The sequence below is a fragment of the Mesoplodon mirus genome, assembly GCF_964341445.2.
Source record: "Mesoplodon mirus genome assembly, chromosome: 5".
In the NCBI taxonomy this organism is placed as follows: Eukaryota; Metazoa; Chordata; class Mammalia; order Artiodactyla; family Ziphiidae; genus Mesoplodon; species Mesoplodon mirus.
The window spans coordinates 16,042,223-16,063,101 of record NC_138980.1 but is presented as its reverse complement, the minus strand read 5'-3'; the positions used below and the strand labels follow the sequence as shown (position 1 = coordinate 16,063,101).

Here is a 20,879-nt window from a genome sequence, read left to right as displayed (position 1 = left end):
TCCAGCCACATCAAGAGGCCATCAAGGAAGCTTATCAAAACTTCCTGGCTCTAACCTGTGACTCGTCTCCAAATCCACTCCCTGGACCTGATGAAAGTATACACAACCATTTACTTGAGCACCTACCAGAAGCACCTCCATGCATTCATTACCCTTGTCAATCCTTACCACTATCCCATGCAGCTCTGCAAAATGGGCACATTTCACAGTGGGAAAACACCGAAGCTTTGAGAGATGAAGTGAGTTATTCAAGGTCACACAGCCAGCGGTGACAGAAATGGGATTCCATCTCAGGCTATGCAACTCCAAAGCCGGGCTCCTATGACAAGCAACGCTGCCTCCAAAATTCAGCTGTCCTTGTTCAGCTCCTACAGCTGCCCAGCATGGGGACTCAGCCTCAGGCCAAGTGGAGTTGTGGTCCCCAGGGACCTAATATCTCTGACAGGAAGGGTCCAACAAGTACCCCCCCCACCCCTCCATGATCATCCACCAAGCACCATCATGCAGCAGCAGTCCGAGGCCAGGCGCGCGGAGGCTGGAATGGCTGGGATGGGCGCCCTGACCTCCCACTCTCCCTGGGCCACCTCCAGGGCCTGCCTCTGGCCTGGGTTAGAGCTCAGTTCTTCCCTTTCTTTCTCTTCCCTGGCTCTCTCAGATCAACTATGTCTGGGCCTGGAGGTAAAGCAGAATTTATGCCCCAAGAGAAACCATCTGTGTGTGATGATGAAAATGAAGACTGGAAGAACTGGAGACAGAGGGGACCATCCATCAGTCACTTCAATGTCTCAGAAGGACTGTTTTGGGCCGTGTCCTGGAGGCAGAAGTGACAGGACACGCTGACAGAATGATTGCCGGGGGAGGAAAAGAGGAGGCCAGCATGACCCCGGAGGTTTTGGCTGAGGCACTATGTGGGTGGTGCCATCCACAGACAACAGGGATGGCTGTGTGAACGTGTTCCATGTGGGAAGCCTCTCGGACGCCGGAAGGAGATGTGAGTAGGCGGAGGGAACTCTGGAGTTCAGGGGAGGTGTCAGGGCTGGGAATATGGATTTGGGAGCCAACAGCTTAGAGATGGGACTCAAGGCCCAGCGACAGGCTCATATCATCTGGAGAAAGAGGGTAGATGAGAGAAATGGCCTTGCCTCATTTGTTTGTTAAATTCTACAGTTGTTTAGGCACTTTTCTACATGCATGTTGTATTATATGATTTACAAGTAAGAAGGAGGGCTTCCCTGGTGGCGCAGTGGTTAAGAATCCACCTGCCAATGCAGGGAACACGGATTCGAGCCCTGGTCTGGGACGATCCCACATGCCCTGGAGCAACTAAGCCCGTGCGCCACAACTACTGAGCCTGCTCTCTAGAGCCCGTGTACCACAACTACTAAGCCCACGTGCCACAACTACTGAAGTCCACGCGTCTGGAGCCCGTGCTCCGCAACAAGAGAAGCCACGACAATGGGAGGTCTGTGCACCACAACGAAGAGTAGCCCCCGCTCGCCACAGCTAGAGAAAGCCCACGTGCAGCAACGAAGACCAACACAGGCAAATATAAAAACACATAAATAAATAAATTTATTTTAAAAAAAAAAGAAGGAAAGAGAATAAAGAGGGCCTAGGATAGAATCCTGGGGCTCTCAGCATATGGAGACAGGCAGGGGAGGAGCCAGCAAGCGGGCCAAGGAGGAGAGGCTCAGGAGGTGGGAGGAAAAGCAGGAGCTTTGGAGGCCTGGAGCCACGAGCAGGTCAGAGAGGCGGGGAGAGCTGTCCTGTGGCAGCGGGGAGAGGCCTGGTGAGAGGATGGAGACGACAGCTCTGGATCTGGCAGCGCGAGGCTGAAGGGTGAGCTTGCAGGCTGAAGTCCAGTGAAGCGGTGCAGACGGCTCTATTGCAGCCAGGTTTCAGCACATTGGGGAGGAGTCTGATAAAACTGGAGCGAGTAGGGGCTTCCCTGGTGGCGCAGTGGTTGAGAGTCTGCCTGCCGATGCAGGGGATGTGGGTTCGTGCCCCGGTCCGGGAAGATCCCACATGCCGCGGAGCGGCTGGGCCCGTGAGCCATGGCCGCTGAGCCTGCGCGTCCGGAGCCTGTGCTCCGCAACGGGAGAGACCACAACAGTGAGAGGCTCGGGTACCGCAAAAAAAAAAAAAAAATTGGAGTGAGAAGGGTTTCTGCTGGTCCACGAGCACTGGCCACCCCGTGTATTACTGCCACAGCTGGGAACAACTTTCTTCAGCGCACCTGGTGGTGCCCTAAGCCAGGAGAAGACGAAGTTGAAGGGCTAAAACTCTCACTGGCCGAGACACTGGGGCATCACGGTGAGTCCTGCCAGACTGGGTCATTGATGACTACATGGGTAACTAGTAGCGACCAAATGTTGAACCTCCTCAGTATCCGTATATTCCTGCACACATTACAAAGCCTAAGGAATATAAGCAGTTGTTTTTGGTTTAACTTCAAGAGAAAGCCTTGTTTGCAGAACCTAAAAATTACAAGCTGGTAGCTGCCCCATTGTTTGAATTGACGATGCACCAGGCTACGGATCCACCATTTCTTGTCTCCCTCAGCTTCTGAGTAGGTTCCATTTTACCTACAACTGCAATCCTGTGCCAGTGCAGAGGTAGAAGAAGCTGTCTCTGGGAGCACAGCTATATGCAGTGTAGAATAAACATGGTAGAAAATGTGCTTTGGGTATATCTCTTCCCCAGTCCTTAAATTGCCAACTATACTTTCTATTGTTTGAATAGTAAATAATATGAAGAACCAGAGGGTGGTGTAAACAAATGTGATAATGTTTCACTTCCTTTGGGGCCTACTCATACTTTTTTGTATAATGCTAAAGAGAATTGATTTCTTTCTATTTGTGTTTTCTTTTTAATTTCATATTAAAAACTTTTTTAATCAAAAAAAAATTTCACAGTGGCACACTGGTTAAGAATCCACCTGCCAATGTAGGGGACATGGGTTCAAGCCCTGGTCTGAGAAGATCCCACATGCCGCGGAGCAACTAAGCCCGTGCGCCACAACTACTGAGCCTGTGCTCTAGAGCCCGTGAGCCACAACTACTGAGCCCACGTGCCACAACTACTGAAGCCCGCGTTCCTAGAGCCCATACTCTGCCACAAGAGAAGCCACCCAATGAGAAGCCCACGCACCGCAACAAAGAGTAGCCCCCGCTTGCCGCAACTAGAGAAAGCTGGTGTGCAGCAACGAAGACCCAACACAGCCAAAAATAAATAAATAAAATAAATTAATTAAAAAAAATAATTTAAAAAATATTTTAAAAAAATTTCACTGGGATGAGCTGAAGAAGGAAATGGGAGGGGGTGGTATAGACAACACCTTTGAGAAAGTTTCTCTCTGAAGGAGAGCAGAGAAATGGTAGTAGCCTGTGGAAGAGACTGTCAAGGGCAGTTTCTTTTAAAGATGGGCGCTACCAGAACCCTTGTGTGTGCTCATGGGGATGATTCAGTGGAGAGGGAAAGAGAGGCTAGAGAAAGGGACAAATGACAGGAGAATGTCCCTGAACAGGCAGAGGGGACAGGAGCAGAACTCCTTCTACCATGGCCACAAGAGGGCAGGCAGAAAGGCAGGGGTGTTGGGATGGAGAAGAGAAGGTGAGGATGTTGGGCACTGAGCCAGGGCTTTTCCAGATGCCTCCCTGCTGCCAACCAGAGAAGACTGGACCAGGGCAGACAGACCTCGGCTGGTCCCTGGCCAGTACGGTTTGTGACCTCAGCTTCCTTCTGCAATTTGGGGAGTTTCACACCTTCCTCACAGGCCCATGGGGAGGCAGGCAGAGCTGTGGAAGGAATACCCACGTGCCTGGTGCCGTGCCTGGTGCCATGCCCGACACAGAGTGGGCCTTTAGGGGCCCCTAGTAGGACGTGGCCGCAGAGTGGAGCTCTCACTCCTGACTGGGAAAGGATAAGCTTTCGGGGTACCCTACCAGGCAAATGCCTTACTGTGGGGCTGGGAGCTGGGCGCTGATCTGGGCTGTTTGTAAAGAAAACATTAACTGCAAAAGCCGATTACCCTCTGCTGCTCCCCACTGGGGCTCCGGATGAAGCCAGCTGAAGCCACTCCTCCCTGCCTGATGTGGGTGCTCACAGGTCCCACACCAAGGCACCTCTCGGGTCCTGGACCAAAGCCCCTTGCCCACCACAGCCACGGATGGGCTGGGTGACCTCAGGCAAATCCCTGCCCCTCTCTGGGCCTCTGTTTCCTTATCTGCAGCATGGAGAGGTGCACTCAGACCTGCAGGCTCTGATTTCAATCTACAACTTCAAGTCTTTGTCAAACAGTTTGTTCGTAACACTAGTGAACAAATACTGGCTCTAGAACCACCAACTGTTAGGTGACCTTGGCCAAGTTATCCATCCATGCTGGGTCTGCCGATGGGGATGATACTATTTCCTATCTCACAGGGTTCTTGTGACGACTAGAAGACATCACCCAGGTAAAGCCCTCAGTGTGGTGCCTGGCACAGAGTAGGTCCAATAAATTAACGAAAGGGCTCAAGGCTTTCAAGGGGGGTTAATGACTCCCTTATGAGGCCTTTGGAGAGCCACTGTTGCTGGCTATCTGGCACCCAATCCCCGCTTCTTCTGGTCTCAGCACCCAACTATTCTTTTGAGGGAACTCCCCCTGCCCCATTTCCACTCATTGCCTTGAGGAGGGAGTCTTAACTTGGCCAGTCACTCTATCCCATCCCTCTGGCCATGGAGATCAATGAGGTTAGATCTTGAGATTTTAGCTAGACCTTGTGGGAAAGCAGCTCTCCTGCTAGTTCGTGGGACATGGGACTGGAGCTGCTGGTGGCCTTGCCCCCAACCCAAAGGGAGAGCCTGGTGGAGGATGACACCAACAAAGACTACAGCTGAGCAAGAAATAAAGGCAGGCCAATATTCTGGATGCTATTTCTTGGGCCTCTGCATCAAGCCAGTCTAACAGGGAGCTGTTCCCTGGAATTTTCAGTCACAGAAGACATTAATTCCACCCCACCCCACCCCCCACCTTTTTTTTTTTGCTTGAGTGAGATTGAACTGGTTTCTGTCACTTGCAACCAAAGGTTTCTGACAGCATAGCCTGCAATGCCATGGCCTTGGGCTGGCGTTCCATGTTCAGTCTGACCAGCCTTCTACCGCTTGGCAGAGGGAGGATAATGAGGCCATGACACTGACCACTCCTGAGCTGCCTGGAAGAGGGACAGGGCTGCCTCAGGACAGCATGGGGCCTGCATTCCAGAGCTCTGGAAAAGGGCTTCCTTGGAGAAAAAGGAGCCAGGAGAGGTGTGCACGACCTGGCTGAACCTTCTTCTCCTGGGTCCAAGAACTACTAAAATCAGCAGAAAGTAACTTGTCTTTGGCCCAGAGGAGCATCCAGAGAAATCAAGGCTCTCAGGATGGACCACTCCAGGCCCCATTAAGCCCATCCTGGCTGATGCCCCTGAGAACAGTAAACTAGCAGCCACAGGGCAGCCCTGTGGGAGAATGTATCCAGCAATGCAGTTTGCATGGGGGCAACCCAGGTGTCCATCAAAGCGGGAGGCCATTAGAGAATAAGGAAGCAGAGAGACAGATACAGATAAATCTTAAAATGGGGCAAGTGAAAAAAGAAAAACAGAATAAGATCCTTAGCACAATACCATCTACCTATGCATACAAAACAGCTCTACATATTTTAAAAAGATACACAGGCCCAAGGGCTGCCAAACATCAGAGTGATGCTTATCTGGGCAGGGGAAGGCGTGAATGGGAGTGGGGACTGGAGATGAAGCAGAAAAGTCAAAACAAGAGAAGGGGCTTGTGTGATGATACCATGCCCTGAACTGAGAGGTCTGAAGAGCTCAGCTTGGTACTAGGCAGGGAGGAGGGACAGGCACCCATGCAAAGAGGACCACTGTGATCACAATCCTGGCTGCACCCTGGGATCACCCGAGGAGCCTTTAAGAAATCTGAGTGCCTGGGAGCCACCCCCCACCCCACCCCCACCTCCCTGAGGTTCTGATCTAATTGGTCTGGGTGCAACCTGGGAAGTGGGGTTTTCAGAGCCCCCCAGGTGACATCAATGTGCAGCCAAGGCTGAGAACCACTGAACTAAAGTGTTCTAATCCTGGCTCTGCCACTCACAAGCAAGTCACTTCCCTTCTCCAAGCCCTGGATTCTTTATCTAAAAGGGGCTAAGTTGCCCTATCTTGAGGAAAGACTGAATGTCACAAGAGGGGGCACCTGAGGGTCTGGCCACAGAGAAGCAGTGCTCTCTGCTGCAGCTGGACCCCCCTGCAGGAGGAATGCTGGGCTGAAAGCACAATTTCTTCAGGTAAGAGAAATAGGCAAGGCCTACGCATCTCTTTTTGTTTCTGAGACTTAATTTTGGCTCAAGTTCCAGGGCAAATACAGTGCACCCCTGGCCCACCAGATGGGGAGGACACTTCCCAGGTGAGGGTTGCCAGATAAAATATAGGATGCCATGTTACATTTGAATTTCAGATAAACAACAAATTCTTCTCTACCCAATATTCTGTAATAACCTATGTGGGAAAAGAATCTGAAAAAGAATGGATATATGTATAAATGAATCATTTTGCCTTACACCTGAAACTAACACAACATTGTAAATCAACTATACTCCAATATAAAATCAAAATTAAAAAAAGAAAACAAATTCTTTTATAACTATGTCACAAATATTGCATGAGGTATACTTGTACTAAAGAAATTATTCATCATTTTTCTGAAAATTCAAATGTAACCGGGCATCCTAAACTTGACAACCTTACCCAGATGCTGCTTTAGCTTGGTGTTGAGGGTCTATCCAGTGTGGTCTGAGAGGTGAGGGAGGGATGAGGGGTCCCTATTCTGGAGTTTCACAGCTGAGACTCTCTAAGGGAACTATGTTACCCCCTTGTTCCTAGTGAGGAAAAGGAAGCCAGAGGAATTTGCATGACACTAACATCAGTTGCCTTTTATTTATCCACTTGGTACTGTGGACACCACCCTCAGAAGCCCAGTTCTTCCAGGAACTGGGAGGGAGGGGCCCCCTTTATGGTGGGATTTCTTTGGTTCTCATGTTGTGCCGGCAACAGCAGAGTATCTATTACCCAGGCTCAAACCGTACAAAAGCATGACTGTTTTGCTTTCTTCTTATCTTTATTATAACTTTTTTTTCTGATTATAAATCATTGTTGATAACTTGGGGGGAAAAAAAGAAAAAAAATACCCATAACCCCTTTACCCCGATGCAACCAATGTCAATTTCCTCTTTCCCTGGAAAGGAAACATTTATTGAGCCTTGATCACATGTCAGTAACTTCTCCATTATCTCATATAACCTTTAGAAAGAAAAATAACTTTATTGCCCTTTCTGATTATAAAAGGTTTTTTTACATATATATTAAAAAAGATAACTCATAGAGGTAATAAAGAAAGAAGTGAAATTCACCTATGATCCCATCACCGAGAGATAGCATTCCTTCTAAATCTCATTTCCGCATCTGCATGTAATTGTGAACATTGCCCCATGGCACCTGTGCTACGTGCGCCCTGTCAACCAGCTCACTGCAGGCACTGCTGTCAGAGAAGGAAACCAACTCATGCCTGCCACCTGCCACTGATGTTCCAGTGGGTCCTCTCCTTCCCTCCAAGGGGCATGGGATGCTGGAGGGGCTCAGTAAAGGCTTGTTAAATGAGCAAATGAACATGGGCAAGAGTCCGTGACTCCTCACAGGCTTGTTCAGTCTCATTAAGTCATCAGAGGCTACTTCCAATTTGTATTTTTTAAAAATCCGAATCCACTTGCACTGATTATGGAGTGGCTGTGATTTCTCGGCTGCTACCCTGAGACATGGGCTATCTGAGGGAGCAGGTGAATGAGGCCTGATTGTTTTCCTGCTCTATAGGAATAAAGAGCTCCAAAAAAGAGCGACAGGACATCTAGAGGAGGTTTTAGAAACCTACATTTCCTGGAGGTGAAATACCAAAATCTTCCATGGAAAAGAGTGTGGGGCAATACAGTTAAAATGCCCAAGTAAGGCCTCAGCTTGGAGGGTGGGTAGCTCTTCATAATTTGGTCTGCCTAAACCTGGATTTCAGACATGTGCTTCAGCCCCCATGCAAACGGGCAGAGATTCTTACTTCTTAGCTGTGATTTCTTGAGTGCGTTCTATGGGCCAGGTGCTATGCTGCATCGCTTTCATACACCATCTCATGTTCCCCTGCCCAACAATCCCACGAGGTGGGTGCTATCATGAACTCAATTTACAGATGAAGAAACTGAGGCACAGAGAGGGTTCGGTCACCTGGCTAAGGCCACATAGCTGGCAAGTGGAGAGCCAGGTGTGGAGCAGAGATCCGTGTGACTCCCAACCCTCTGCTCCTCACTGCTCAGAAATCCTGCTGCCTTTCTTCTCCTGGAGATTTGGGGAGGCTGAACGCATACATCTCCCTTCCCTGCCCAGTGGTGGTGTGGGTGGTGGTAGGCAAGGAGCCCGGGGCCAGCGTTTTCCCTCAAGATGCAGGGCTGAAAGACCAGAAACAGCCCAAACATTCAGATATACAAACTGTGGTGCATCCATAACACGGAATACTACTGGACAATAAAAAAGGAACAAACTTCTGATATACCATCAACATGGATGAATCTCAAAGACCCTGTGCTGAGATTAAGAAGCCAGACACAAATGCATATACTGTATGATTCCATTCATGTAAAGTTCAAGAAGAGGCACAATAATCTATAGTGAAAAATCGGAAGAGTGGCTGCCCCGGGAGAGAGGGGGGCTGCCTCAGAAGGGGCAGGCAGGAACTTTCTTGGCTTATGGACGGGTGTGTAAATATGTCAAAACTCAAACTTTAGATCTGTGCGTTCACTGCAGGTAAATGACATATGGGGCCGTGTCCCCTGAGAAACTTGCTCTCCTTTTGCTTCCCCAGAAATGGAGGCTGGGTTGGCTCAGGTGCCACCTGAGCACTTTCAAGAGCTAATGTCACAAACAGAAAGCAGGTCAATGGTTGCCAGGTGCTGGGGGGAGGGAAGGATGGGGAGGGACAGCCCAATGGGTATGGATTTCCCTTTGGAGTGATGAAAATGTCTTGGAACTAAATACAGGTGATGGTTGCCAACTGAATGCCACCGAACTGTACACTTTAAAACGGCACTTTTGTGTCATGTGACCTTTACCTCAATTTTTAAAAAAGTTTAAAGAGAGAGAGAGAGAAATAAGGTCTTAAGAGCAGCAGACTTGTAGCCCCATGAGTTCTCACCACCTCCTCTGTTACAGCCAGAGCCACACTTACCTGCCTGCTTCCCCAGTGGACCTTGAGCCCTTTAACCGTGGGCCTTGATTCGATACATATTGCCGACTGCCTGGGCAGTGTAAATACTAGAAGACTAGGTCATATGTTTGACTGCTGTACCAGTAAATGGATTGTGAGTGAATGAATGAGCAAATGAATAAACACGTGTGAGTGAGTAGATATATGAATGAGTGAATGAATGAGCGAGCAAAAGAACAAATACTTGCATGAATGAGTGTGTGAGCAAGTGAACAAGGGAGTGAAGGAATGAGCACAGGAATGGATGAAAGAATGAGTGAGTGAATGAGCACGGAACTGAACGAAGGAGCAAGTGAATGAACCTGGGCCAGACCATGGACTCTGGACCACACCCGTGTGGGTTCCAATCCTGGCTTTGCAATGCAAGTCATTTAACCACTGCGTGCCTCAGTTTTCTCATCGGTAAAACGGGGGTGGTAGGTTTTTGCCAGAAAGAAATGAGTTGAAATGTGTCAACTGCTTAGAAGATGCCCGGCAAAGTGAGCCCTCGGTACTCGTGAATGTTACAGAAATACACATCCATGCGCGCGGGGACCCGCTGCCTGGTCCAGGCGGCGCCGCCCTATCCCCCTGCCAGCGGGAGCCGCGACCTACCGAGGAGCTGCACCTCGTCGGTGATGCCGTAGACGTCGATGAGCGCCCAGAGAGGGCCGCTCACGGCCACACCGCAGTGGAAGAGCACGGGCTCACCGTCGTTGACGCTGTAGAAGACACGGCCGTGGCGGTCCGCCCAGTAGGCCAGCACAGTGTCGCGCAGCGCCAGGTTCTCGGGCAGCGCCTTGGCCCAGTAGCCGGGCCGCGTGACCAGGTCGGGACAGGCATACTTGGGGATGTCCTGGGCGCTCATGAGCGACGGGTCGTGCGCCGTGAAGCCGAAGCGCAGCGCCCCGCTCCAGCCGGGGCGCACGGCCACCAGGCGCAGCCGCACCTGCTCGTATAGCCGGATGGGCCGCTGCGTGAACGTGACCCCGTTGCAGAAGCTGTTGCGCCGCGTGGCCCGGCGCGAGTGGCCGTCCAGCCGCACGTTCTTGCCCTTGGCCTGTGCATGGAAACGCGGCGCTTCGCCCAGGACCGGGCGCCGCTCCGGGCCGGGGCCGCAGCAAGGCCGGGTGGCCAGGAGGCGCGCGGGCGGGCTCGAGTCTGCGGGAAGACACAGACAGGAGGGTTAGGCGCCCTCACAAACTGTTAGGCCCCTCTGAAACTGTTCAGAGCTGTTTCACTCCCAGACAGGCCAACACCAATGAGCTGGTCACAAGAGCCAGGCTGGGGTCAACTGACTTCTCCATTCCCATCAAATCCCTCCACATCTAGAGGCTTCCTCCAAAAGCCACTTCTGGGCTGCAAAGTCCCTCTAAAGGGAAGAGCGGCCTTGGATTCTTGGGGAGTAGTGGGGAGTCTTTGGTTGCTTTTCTCTGTGTAATTTTTATTAAAAAGCAAGGCAATTTGGGCACACTCTTGGGATCCCCGGCGCATCCTGGAATCTCAGCTCTCTGGCACTTCCTGGCTGTGTGATATGCAGGAGATCCTATCACTTCTCTAGCCTGTTTCCCTGCCTGTAAAATGGGGACATTGCTTAACTCACACAGCTGCTAAATGAACATGTGGACGAAGTTCCTAGAATACTGCCTGGCACAGAGCATGTGGTTAATAAGCAACTAATAACATGATCATAATACTGAGGTTCCAAAGGACACCCAAGCCAGTATTCTGACTTCCCTTCCCCTTTACCCACAGAAGAGGAAGGCATTCTTTATAAGCAAGTCTGGCTTTTCTAGAACATACACCTTTCATAATTCATTTCTATGGGAATTTTGCCCCAAAGGACCTGGAGAATCTTGGGATAGTCTCCTTTCAAAGGATCTGGACGCTGGCCACAAACCCAGGTGGCCCCTTCTGGAGGTGGGGGCATCATCCTTCCCACCTTCCCTCCTCCATCCCTGGTGACTTACCATGCGTTTCCTCATTTAATCCTTATAATAACTGTATGAGGTAAGGACTATCATTATCTCCTTCATGCAGATGAAGACATGGTGTTTCAGAGAGGTTGATTTATTTGCCTGAAGTCACACAGCTGGCTCCAGTAAAGGCAGAGCTTCAATTGAAGCCATGTTTGTGTGACCTCCGTCCTGCCTTTTTAGCCATTTTACCTTATTCTCTCTGCTGTTTAGGAATCAACACAGGATGGACAGAAGGGCTGGGCTGTACACCCCTGACGTAGGACAGGGATGCAGAGGCCACCTGTTGATTCCTTGTACCCCTAGGCAGGCCTGCTAGGCATTGAACTGGTGGAGGAGGGCAGCAGGCAAAATGCTCACTCCATTATTCATCCATCCATCCATCCTTCCATCCATCCATCCATACATACATACATCCATCCATACATCCTTCTATCTACCTATCCATTCCATCCAACCATCCATCCATCCATGCATCCATCTATCCATTCATCCATCCATCTGTCCATCATCCATCCATGCATCCACCCATCCATCTTTTCTGCAGATGCATCTGCTGGTGTGAAGCACTGAGGGAGCACAGGTGATGATACAATCCTGCCCTTGTGGAGATCTGAGTCTCTCCGTGGAAGAGAAGACACACAGATGAATAGACATGAACATTAGGGACCAATAATAACAATAGAGACCACATTAGGCATTGGCATTGGGGGGCTATTAGGCCCAGAGGAGACCCCAGACTCAGCCAGGGGCCGGAGGGCAGGGGGTGATGTCCACAGAGCCAGGTCTTAAGGGAGTATACATTCCAGGCAGAGGGAACACTAGGTGCAGAAGTGGGGGAAGCTGGACTTGGAGGGGAGGGTAAGTACTACGGTAGGTGTGACAGAGGGTATCTGAGGTTGGGCAATGACTGCTTTGCAGGGGTGAGGGGTGAGGGTGCCATCACATCATAGGGACCAAACAGGAAGGCCCTGAACGCCAGCCTGGGAGGCTCAGAGTGCACACCATAGGGGCCTCCAGTGGAGCAGGCCGGCACTGCCTGTTAGGAAGGGCCCCTAAGGCAGAGAGGAGGGTGGACACAGAGCCAGGCTGTGGGCCATCTCCGGAACCACAAGGATAAGAGTAAGGGACCACTGGACAGCAATACCAGCAGGACAAAAATCAGACGAGGGGGGGAAATACTGCTCGGGTGTAAACCATCTAGAGAGGCCGCCCAGGACAGCAGAGCCTGCGTTCTCCACGCACGCTGTGGCCTTGTACCAGCCACCCAACCGTGGGTGGCAGTTTCCTCCTGTGTCTAACAGGCCGGATTCTCTCCAAGGTCCCCGCCGCTGGCAAACTCTCCAGGAAACATTAAATAGGACTAGAGATCAAAAGCACCAAAGACCACAAGCCACCCTTATTTGATTATTTTTATCTCAGCTCCCATCACTGTTGTTTTTCCAACCTTACCTCTCAATCAGAGACTTTCTTTACAAAACTGGCTTGGGAATCCTAAGCAGCTGTTCCTTCAGAGTGGCCTGGCGATTTCAATGGATGCTGGGGTGTGGAGAGATACTGCTTTGTTACTACAAGGGGATGTTTCCTGCTAAACCAGCTATATGTTAGGATAAAAGGCAGCCAAGTAACCAGCGAAGTTTACATATTTGTTTAATTTTGATTATATGATCCAACTTCCTTCAGGGAATGAGGGATAAACACTACTTTTCCCTCCTCTGAGGCCAGAGGCCTTATGTGAGATAAAGAAAACCAGAGTGAAAAAGTCTCTAAGAGGATGTGTTATTTACACAAATTGAAAATGCTCAAAATGAAAGAACAAAAAGCAATCTGCAAATTGTACACCAGCATCTGCTTTTAGCTCAGCTCAGGGAAAACAGCTTCTACATGAAACAGAAAACTGTGGCCTTGGACCCCACGGGGCCTCAGAGAACATCCTAGTTCAGGGATGTCAATGGAAAACCTGAACTTTGTCACTTAAATTACAGCAATAAACACTACAGCCATATTAGAGAAAGTTTGGGAAGAAGGAGGAAATTTCCCCTCTTCTCCCCACATTCACACCTTAGCTCACATTGCATTTTTCATCTTCCCTGCCTGGCCCTTATCCGCGGAAGAACCATGGCTGTGCCCTCACTAGGCGCCATGTCTTGGGCCAGATTTTTTTTTTTTTTTTTTTTTTTTTTTTCTGCGGTACGCGGGCCTCTCACTGCTGTGGCCTCTCCCGTTGCAGAGCACAGGCTCCGGACGCGCAGGCTCAGCGGCCACGGCTCACGGGCCCAGCCGCTCCGTGGCACGCGGGATCCCCCCGGATCGGGGCACGAACCCACTCGCGCCCCCCACGTCGGCAGGCAGACCCCAACCACTGCGCCACCAGGGAAGCCCGGGCCGGATGTTTTTGATACAAGGTTGTAGTTAATTCTCAATACAAATCCTCACCCACAGGATTATTGTCTTTATTTTCCAGGAAAAAAAACTTCCTGCGGCTACAAGGAGATATGAACCCAGCTCTGTCTGACCCCAAACCAGTGCTCTTTCCTCCTGTCCTGCCTTTCCTCCATAAGTAGCACAGAAGTACTAAGCACTAAGTAGTACTGAGTACCTTTTCTAACTTCCTTGCAACCAGAGCACACATTTAATTTTGCCTCCTGCCTTTTCTTTCCTAACTCAACATTATATAAAAAGCATTTTTTCCCACATGGCTCCCAAGCATTCACTGTTCTGTTTCACGACTGCAGAATATTCCACTGAGAGCCAAAATGTCCCCTGCCGTTCCCCTCCTGGAGATCACTTCAGCTGTTCCCCCAAATGGCTGAGTCCATGGGCACAGAGGTTCCTGGCTGCTGGTGCCAGGACCAGATTTAAATGGACACCCTGTCACTGGTGAGAAGGTGTCACCTTCTGCCAGGGAGGGACCCCAACCCACGCCAGGGGCCAGACCCTTTCCTCCTATGCAAGGCCGAGTCCCCACTGGCCTCGTGCGGGTGTGCCTCCCTCTCTCTGGCCAGGAACTGGGTCTAGAGACTCTAAGAACAAGGCAGGGGGAAGGAGTTTCTATGCGGTGGGAACCGAGGGGAGGCTCTGTAGTCTCTTCCTGTGTGTAGGAAGGAGGGGACAGTCCTGGCCCACCCCTCATGGTTAACCAAAGGCTGCTCCAGCCCCTCCAAGACCAGAGGCAAGGGCCTTTCCAGCGTTTAGTCAAGGAAGCAATGCCCCATTCGAAAACGTACGAGTACAGATTTTGGGGGGTGGGTGATGAGTGGCTGTGGGTATTTAGGGAGGAGGGAGCTCCGTTCTGGCTAAACAAATGTTGCCACTGCCGGCCTTGGGCTAGTCCTTCGGGAAAGCAGGGGGACGGGCTGCTGCTCCATGATTTACTCACATCAGTGCTTTAGAACGGCCCTCACGGGCTCTGGGTGCAAGCCCGTGCTTTGCTGCTAATTTGTCTGAGGGGCCTTTGGACAAGTCGCCATCTGTGAATAGTGTGTGAATGCAGAGCCTCATCTCAGGCTGCTGGGAGGGGCGATGAGAGCACAGAAAGCTCCCAGCAGGAGTCCCAGCACACGATGGATGTGCACTAAACGTTCATTCCCGCCCCTGCAGGGAACATCAGGTCCAACCCCTGGGTAAGCCCCTCACTCCATCTCTCCCACACTTTTATTTTCTAAATCTCAATGTGAGAGGCAGTTAGAAAGAGCACAGGCTTGGAGTCAGACAGATGGGGGTTTAAATTCTGGTTTTGTCGTTTTGTAGCTGTGTGATCTTGAGGTACATGCTTAACTTCTCTGCCCCGCCCCCCAACCAGACCTAGAAAACTGGTAAGAGTCATCTCCACCCTGCACAATTGCTCTGAGGACAAATGAGGCCAGCTGGTCAGACCCGGTGTGTGGCACGTAGTAGGTGTTCACTTAACACTGGGTTTCCCCCCCACACCCCATTTAGTTACCTTATTTAGTTTCTTTGCCGAGAAAAGGTTTACTCCTGGGTCGAAGATGGCTACTTGTAGGGTCAGGGGAATATATCCTGCAACGTTTCTCCCATGGAGGGTTGATAACCTTGGCCAGGAAAGGCCTCTTGAAAACCCCAGGGTCACTTTCTCTGGGTGTCCGAGGACAGAGGCCTATTTTTAAGCCATCCCAGTAGCGTCCCAAATGTGCACTGTGCCACCCCTGAATGATGCCCGCTCATCGCCCCAACCCAGCTTTTCCTTTGATCTAAAAAGAGCCCAAGGAAATGGCATTTACTGCCAGGAGGATGGCAGGAAGCAACAGCTCCAGCTTCTCTGGCTGCCGAGATGACGGCCTCCAGCTTGCTGGCACTCAGCAGATGGCATTCTGGCTGAAATTTTCAGCAGATTCCGCTCCACCGGGGAAGGGAATTGCCAACTGCGAGGACAGTCTATTCTGCCCCCTCCCTCTCACCAGAGGATTTAACTAGCCTTTTACTGAGCCTTCGTTATGTGCCTGCACAGGCCTTTGTGTATTGAGTTTACATTCTTACAACCCTGCAGGGTAGGTTTTACCACCTTCATTTTCCAGAGAAGGAAACCAAGGCAGCAAAGCTGGGCAGTGGCAAGGGAGGGCCAGGCTTGGGCCCTTCCTCCCATCCCTGCCTCCTCTCCAAGGCTGCCGCCTGTGGCCTTTGGGGGCGGGGGTCGTGTGCCTTGCTAAGCGCAATGACAGCTGTACCGGCCCCTCTCCCACCGAAATACACCCACACTCCACTCACACAATGTGACGTACAACTTCAGGGGCTTTCTGAACCCTCACAACATCCAACCTCAGACTGTGGACCTTCAGTAACAAGTCTCTGGTTCAAGTGACAGAGGTAGGAAGCAACAGGGTGCACGTGTGTGCGCGCGCGCGCGCGGGCTTTAGAGAGGAAAAGGCAAGCCTGGTATTTGGCAAGGCTTCCCGTCACCCAAAGCAGGGCGGGAATATCAGTCTCCTTTGGCAACAGAAAGTAATTTTCTATTGGTGAGTTTGAAAGTGTATTAGAAAAAAAATAACCAAGCCTCCTTCACCTCTGCCAAAAAGGGCAGTGACATGCACCCAGCAGAAAGACGCCAGCCTAACGGGACTTTGTTTCAGAGGCCTGGTCGGCCAGCACCCAGGGTGGAAAGGGGCCAGCCCACACTTGGAAACCGCCACCAAGCTCCTCCCCCTCCTATTCTCTGCAGACAGAACCCGGTCAGCACAGTGCAGCCGGAAAGGCACAACACTCCTGTCAACAGCTGCAAGGAGGCCCAGGAGGGAGGCCGGAGGTCACGCGCCACTGCTCGTTGGGAGAAAAGCCCTCTCCTTCCAGGTCTAAGTGGCAGCCCTCTTGGCTCAAGTGGGCTCAGATGCACTGAGTTCCCAGGGGGTGAGGTCATCCCGACGCCCGCTCCAAGCATGTTCAACAGAGCTGGGATTCCCAAGCCGGCTCCGACCCTCTGCTGGGCCCCTCGGTCGAGGCCTCTTCTTGATAAAGGGATCCAGGAAGCTCCAACTTCAGAAGCGCCGGCTCCCAGGGTTAGGACCCCACTGCTGCAGAGGGTGAGGGGGAACGTGCCCTCATTCTTTTTCAAGTACATCACTTCCTCCTTCATCTGACATTTAAGGAGCATCCGCTCCATGCCAGGGCCGCGCTGGCTGCAGGGACGCACACGCTGACGAGTCACACACAGTCCCTGACCCCAGAGCTGAGAGACCAGCAGGGGGGATGGACACAGACACCATGACTGCACAGGGTGGTCAGCACGGAGGGCTGGGGCCATGGGGCTGCTTCTCAGAGGGGCCACTCTGCAGTCTGAGGAAGAAATGGCTGGGGGTGGGGCATGATAAAGGATGGGGAACTGTGTTTCAGGCAGAGGGAACAGCACAGGCAAAGGCCTGGAGGTGAGAGCAAGCTGAGCGCACTTGGGGAACTGCAGGGAATAGAGTGTAGAAGGGAAAGGGGAGGGTGGAGAGGGAGTCAGGAGCTACATCACAAAGGGTCTTAAAGGCCTAGCAGAGGAGATTAAGGTCCTCACGAAAGCTCTGGGGGCCACTGAAGGGTTTGGAGAAGGGAAAGAGCCTCTGAGGATCCGTCTCTCTGAAAAATGAGATTCAAGTCCTGGGTCTTCCCATAGAAACTGCCCGCTCCTTTCTTCCCTGCCTATCAAAATGATCCGGCACAGCAGGAGTGGTAAAACCAGTCCAGGTTTCGAACACTGCTTCCAACCGCTGGCACAGTCTTGTCCCTTGGCACCTGCTTCTCCTCCAGGCAGCTTCTGGCAGCTGCCTGCTAAGCCAGCTGATGGGCCAGCTTTCTCCTTCTCTTTGCCCTGATAGCTGCCACTCCCCCAGCCTGGGTGATGCCCAGAAGCCTGGCTGTTCACTATCCTCAGCCCTAGATGGGCACCAACTTTGAAACAATAGGTCCACTGGCCCTGCTTTCCAGGCTCAAAAGCAGCTGGAAACTCTCCTAGAAAACCAACTGTTCTCACCTCTGGAGCTGAGGAAATGCTCTTCACAAACGCCATGGCTGGGTGGTGTTTGCTGGCCCCGAGGGGTGGGAGCCCACCTCTGTGGCACTCCCAGTGTGTGCCAGGGGCTCACCACATGGCCCATTCACTCATGGCCACACCCTGCCAGGTGGCTTCCAAGTGAAGAAACTGAGGCCCAGAGAGGCGGACGTCCTGGCCAGAGACCACCCAGCCTGTGAGGCTAGTGCCTGTTTTTGAATCTGGTCCTGTCTGACCCTGAAGGTTGCATCCTTCCTGTTTTATGCCTCATTCCTCCCAAGGTCTCTCGCTTACCCCCTGACCTACAAGAAAAAAGTAGGCAATGCACAAGAGGCATAAGCCACCTTCTGGGACAGAGGTGGAGTGAGGCCCTGGCTTGGGCTCAGAGAGGGGCAGGTGTGGTGGTGGATGTCATCAATCAGCCTGTTTTGAGCAACTCAAAGGCCACAGGTTGGCAGAACTTGGGATGAACAAGAAGCAGCATCTAAAAAAGGGAAAGCAGTGGCAGATTATAGCAGGGGGATGGAGCCCCAGGGCCGAATGTCCCCAAGGTCTAAAAGGGGATTGGAGGTGGGGCATGATCAGAGAGGCAGACCTCCCAGGGGGCCATCTAGAGTCTGGGGCTGGCCCTCCACCCACCAGACTTCCTGTGATCCTCCTGACAGTGCTGAAGGAGGTGACTGCTACCAGACCCACTGCTGGTGAGGAAGGGAGGCTCAGAGAGGCTGAGAGAGCTGCCCAAGGCCACACAGCCAGGAAGTGGTGGAGTTAGCATTAGAACCATACCAGCCCGGCTCCCAAGGCTAGGAAGAAGATGCCATGGGTGCTTTGGGAAAAGTGTAGAAGTTATCCCTACAGGGAAGGAACAGAGCCTGGCACACAGTAGGTCCTCAACTAAAGTAGATTCCTTCCCTGCCATGTTTGGCTTTGAGGCCCACAGAGAAGTGACTCAAGGGTGCCCCTCCCACTCTCCTTCCTTCTCCAAAGAGCCAGCTTTCTCTTTCCTCTCCCCCTCTTCTGTCAGACTGGCCTTTCTCCAAATGCCTGAGGGCTCCCAAGAGCCAGTGAGTATAGACTGAGGATGCCTGCAGGAAGTCTGCATGGGCTTCTGTCCCTGACCCAAGAAGTAAAGGATGAATGTTGGAAATGCAAACTCAGGAGTCCTAATAAGAATCTCCATATCACACATCCTAAGCTCTGATGATCTGAGAGTTGTTGGCTCACTGGGGCCTCTCTACATCCTTATGAGCCCATTTCCCAGATGAGGACATTAGGCCCAGATGAGGAGGGGATGGCCCAAGGTCATGGTGCAGGCAAACAGCTGGGTCAGGATTTCACTCAGACCTGAATCCAAAGCCATGCACACACTTAACCATCATGTGGAATTGCTTCCCTAGCCAGCCAGCGAGTACTTTAGGCATCTATTGCAGGGATTTGAGAGGTGAGACCCAGCAGGACTATTTGGTCCTATTGCTCCCTTCCTTTTCATCAATTTCAAGAGCACGGATTCCTTGCCTTCAAGGAATCCAAAGTCACCTCTGGCAAAGAGGGTGAGACATGCCCATTTACAGAGTCCCCATCTTATGTTGGCTCAGACTTCTCATGGAGTCTCCTATTTATTCCTCATCACAATCCCATGAGGGGGTCACCATCATTCTCCCCATCCTAAAGATGGGAAATGAAGGTTCAGAGAGGGGAAGTGACTTGCCCAGGGTCACTTAGCTTACATATAGAAGAACTGAGGTTTGAACATGAGACTACCTCCAAAACCAGTGCTCTTTCCACCATCTCTCCTGGGATTCCAGCCAAAGACCCCACCTGTAATCTCTGTGTGACCCTTTGCAAGGCTCTTGTCCTCAGTGTCCTGATCTGCCAAATGGGAGGTGGGACATGGTGTTTCTGAGCATTCTTGGAATTTATGAGATGGGTGGGCATCTCCTTGGGGAAAAGGAAAGAAAACACGCGCCTGAGGGATATAATGATGATGTAAACAATGTGTAACGTTGAGGATGTAAACAGAACACACTTGTTAATAGCTGTGGGCCTTGTGCCGACTGCCAGTACTGCCCCAGACACCACCACACCACCCGTATTGCCAGATGGTTTACTCATTAAAGAACTCTCTCCCCTCTGCCCAGAGGCGATACAAGAGGCCAGCTCTGAGCTGCTCTGAGTCCTGGTAATAAGGAGAATGAAGGGGAAGGGAGGAGAGCGAGCTGGCACTGATATCCAAGAATGGCTGCTGCTCAGAAGTACCTGCTGCTACGTGTGGAAAATTGCTGAGGCTGGGAGGTCACAGGGGAGGGAACAGACCCAGAAGGGGGTGGGTGGCTTCATTTTTCTGTGCCTCAGTTTCCTGATCTATAAAATGGGGCTAAAGCCTCCCAACATGCAGAACTGGCAGGGGGATTAGAAAAGTGAGAGCTTATGAAGGGCCCTCCAGGCGTTCAGCAGATGAGCACTGGCTAACACTTCCTATAAGACCCCGGGGTCAAAAGGCACCTTAATGGACAATTCATCCCGGATCCATCTGATGCTCTAGTTGCCTCTACAATGTCCATGTCAAGTCCCAATTGGGCTAAACACCAATGCCACTCTGGCAAAGGGTACTTTCTCCCCCACTGCCCTCATTCCACTTCCAGATAGCTTCCACAGTTAGAAAGCTCTTCCTTTGACTGAGCTGAAATCTCATGTGATGTCCACACACGTCTGGTCATGTCTGTGTTTGGTCCACAGTACCCTTCGCTATCAAGTCTGCTCCCCTGCCTCATGGATCTGCAGGCAGCTCTCTGGTTCCAAGGGTCCCCAGGCTATGTTGCTGGGGATCCTTTGCCCCTCTGGGGCTGACATGGCCCTTGCTTTGCTCTCCAGAAAACTCTCAGGACATCAGTCGTCCCCTGGCCTGCCTTGAAAGGGGGTTGGAGATCTACACATCAGACTTTGGGAATATCAGCTGGGGTCCCCATAAGCCACCGGGAGAGTGGCCCTACGCTGCCATGCCTAAAGGTGGGATGTGAGATAAACAACCTCAGAAGTAGGTGAACAACTGAAAAGAAATCTGCCAGACAAATCTAAATGCTCACAAGTTTCTGCTCAATACTATGAAGGCT

The 20,879-nt window shown here is 51.5% G+C and overlaps 1 protein-coding gene across 1 annotated transcript in view; it reads right to left on the bottom strand.

Moving 5' to 3' along the window:
• The window catches only part of NEURL1B (neuralized E3 ubiquitin protein ligase 1B), a 41,668-nt gene that overhangs the window by 12,840 nt on the left and 7,949 nt on the right, over positions 1–20,879 (bottom strand). The window contains exon 2 of the mRNA XM_082621788.1: positions 9,925–10,470. Within this exon, the coding sequence (XP_082477914.1) occupies positions 9,925–10,470 (546 nt within the window). The remainder of the gene's footprint in view (positions 1–9,924; positions 10,471–20,879) is intronic.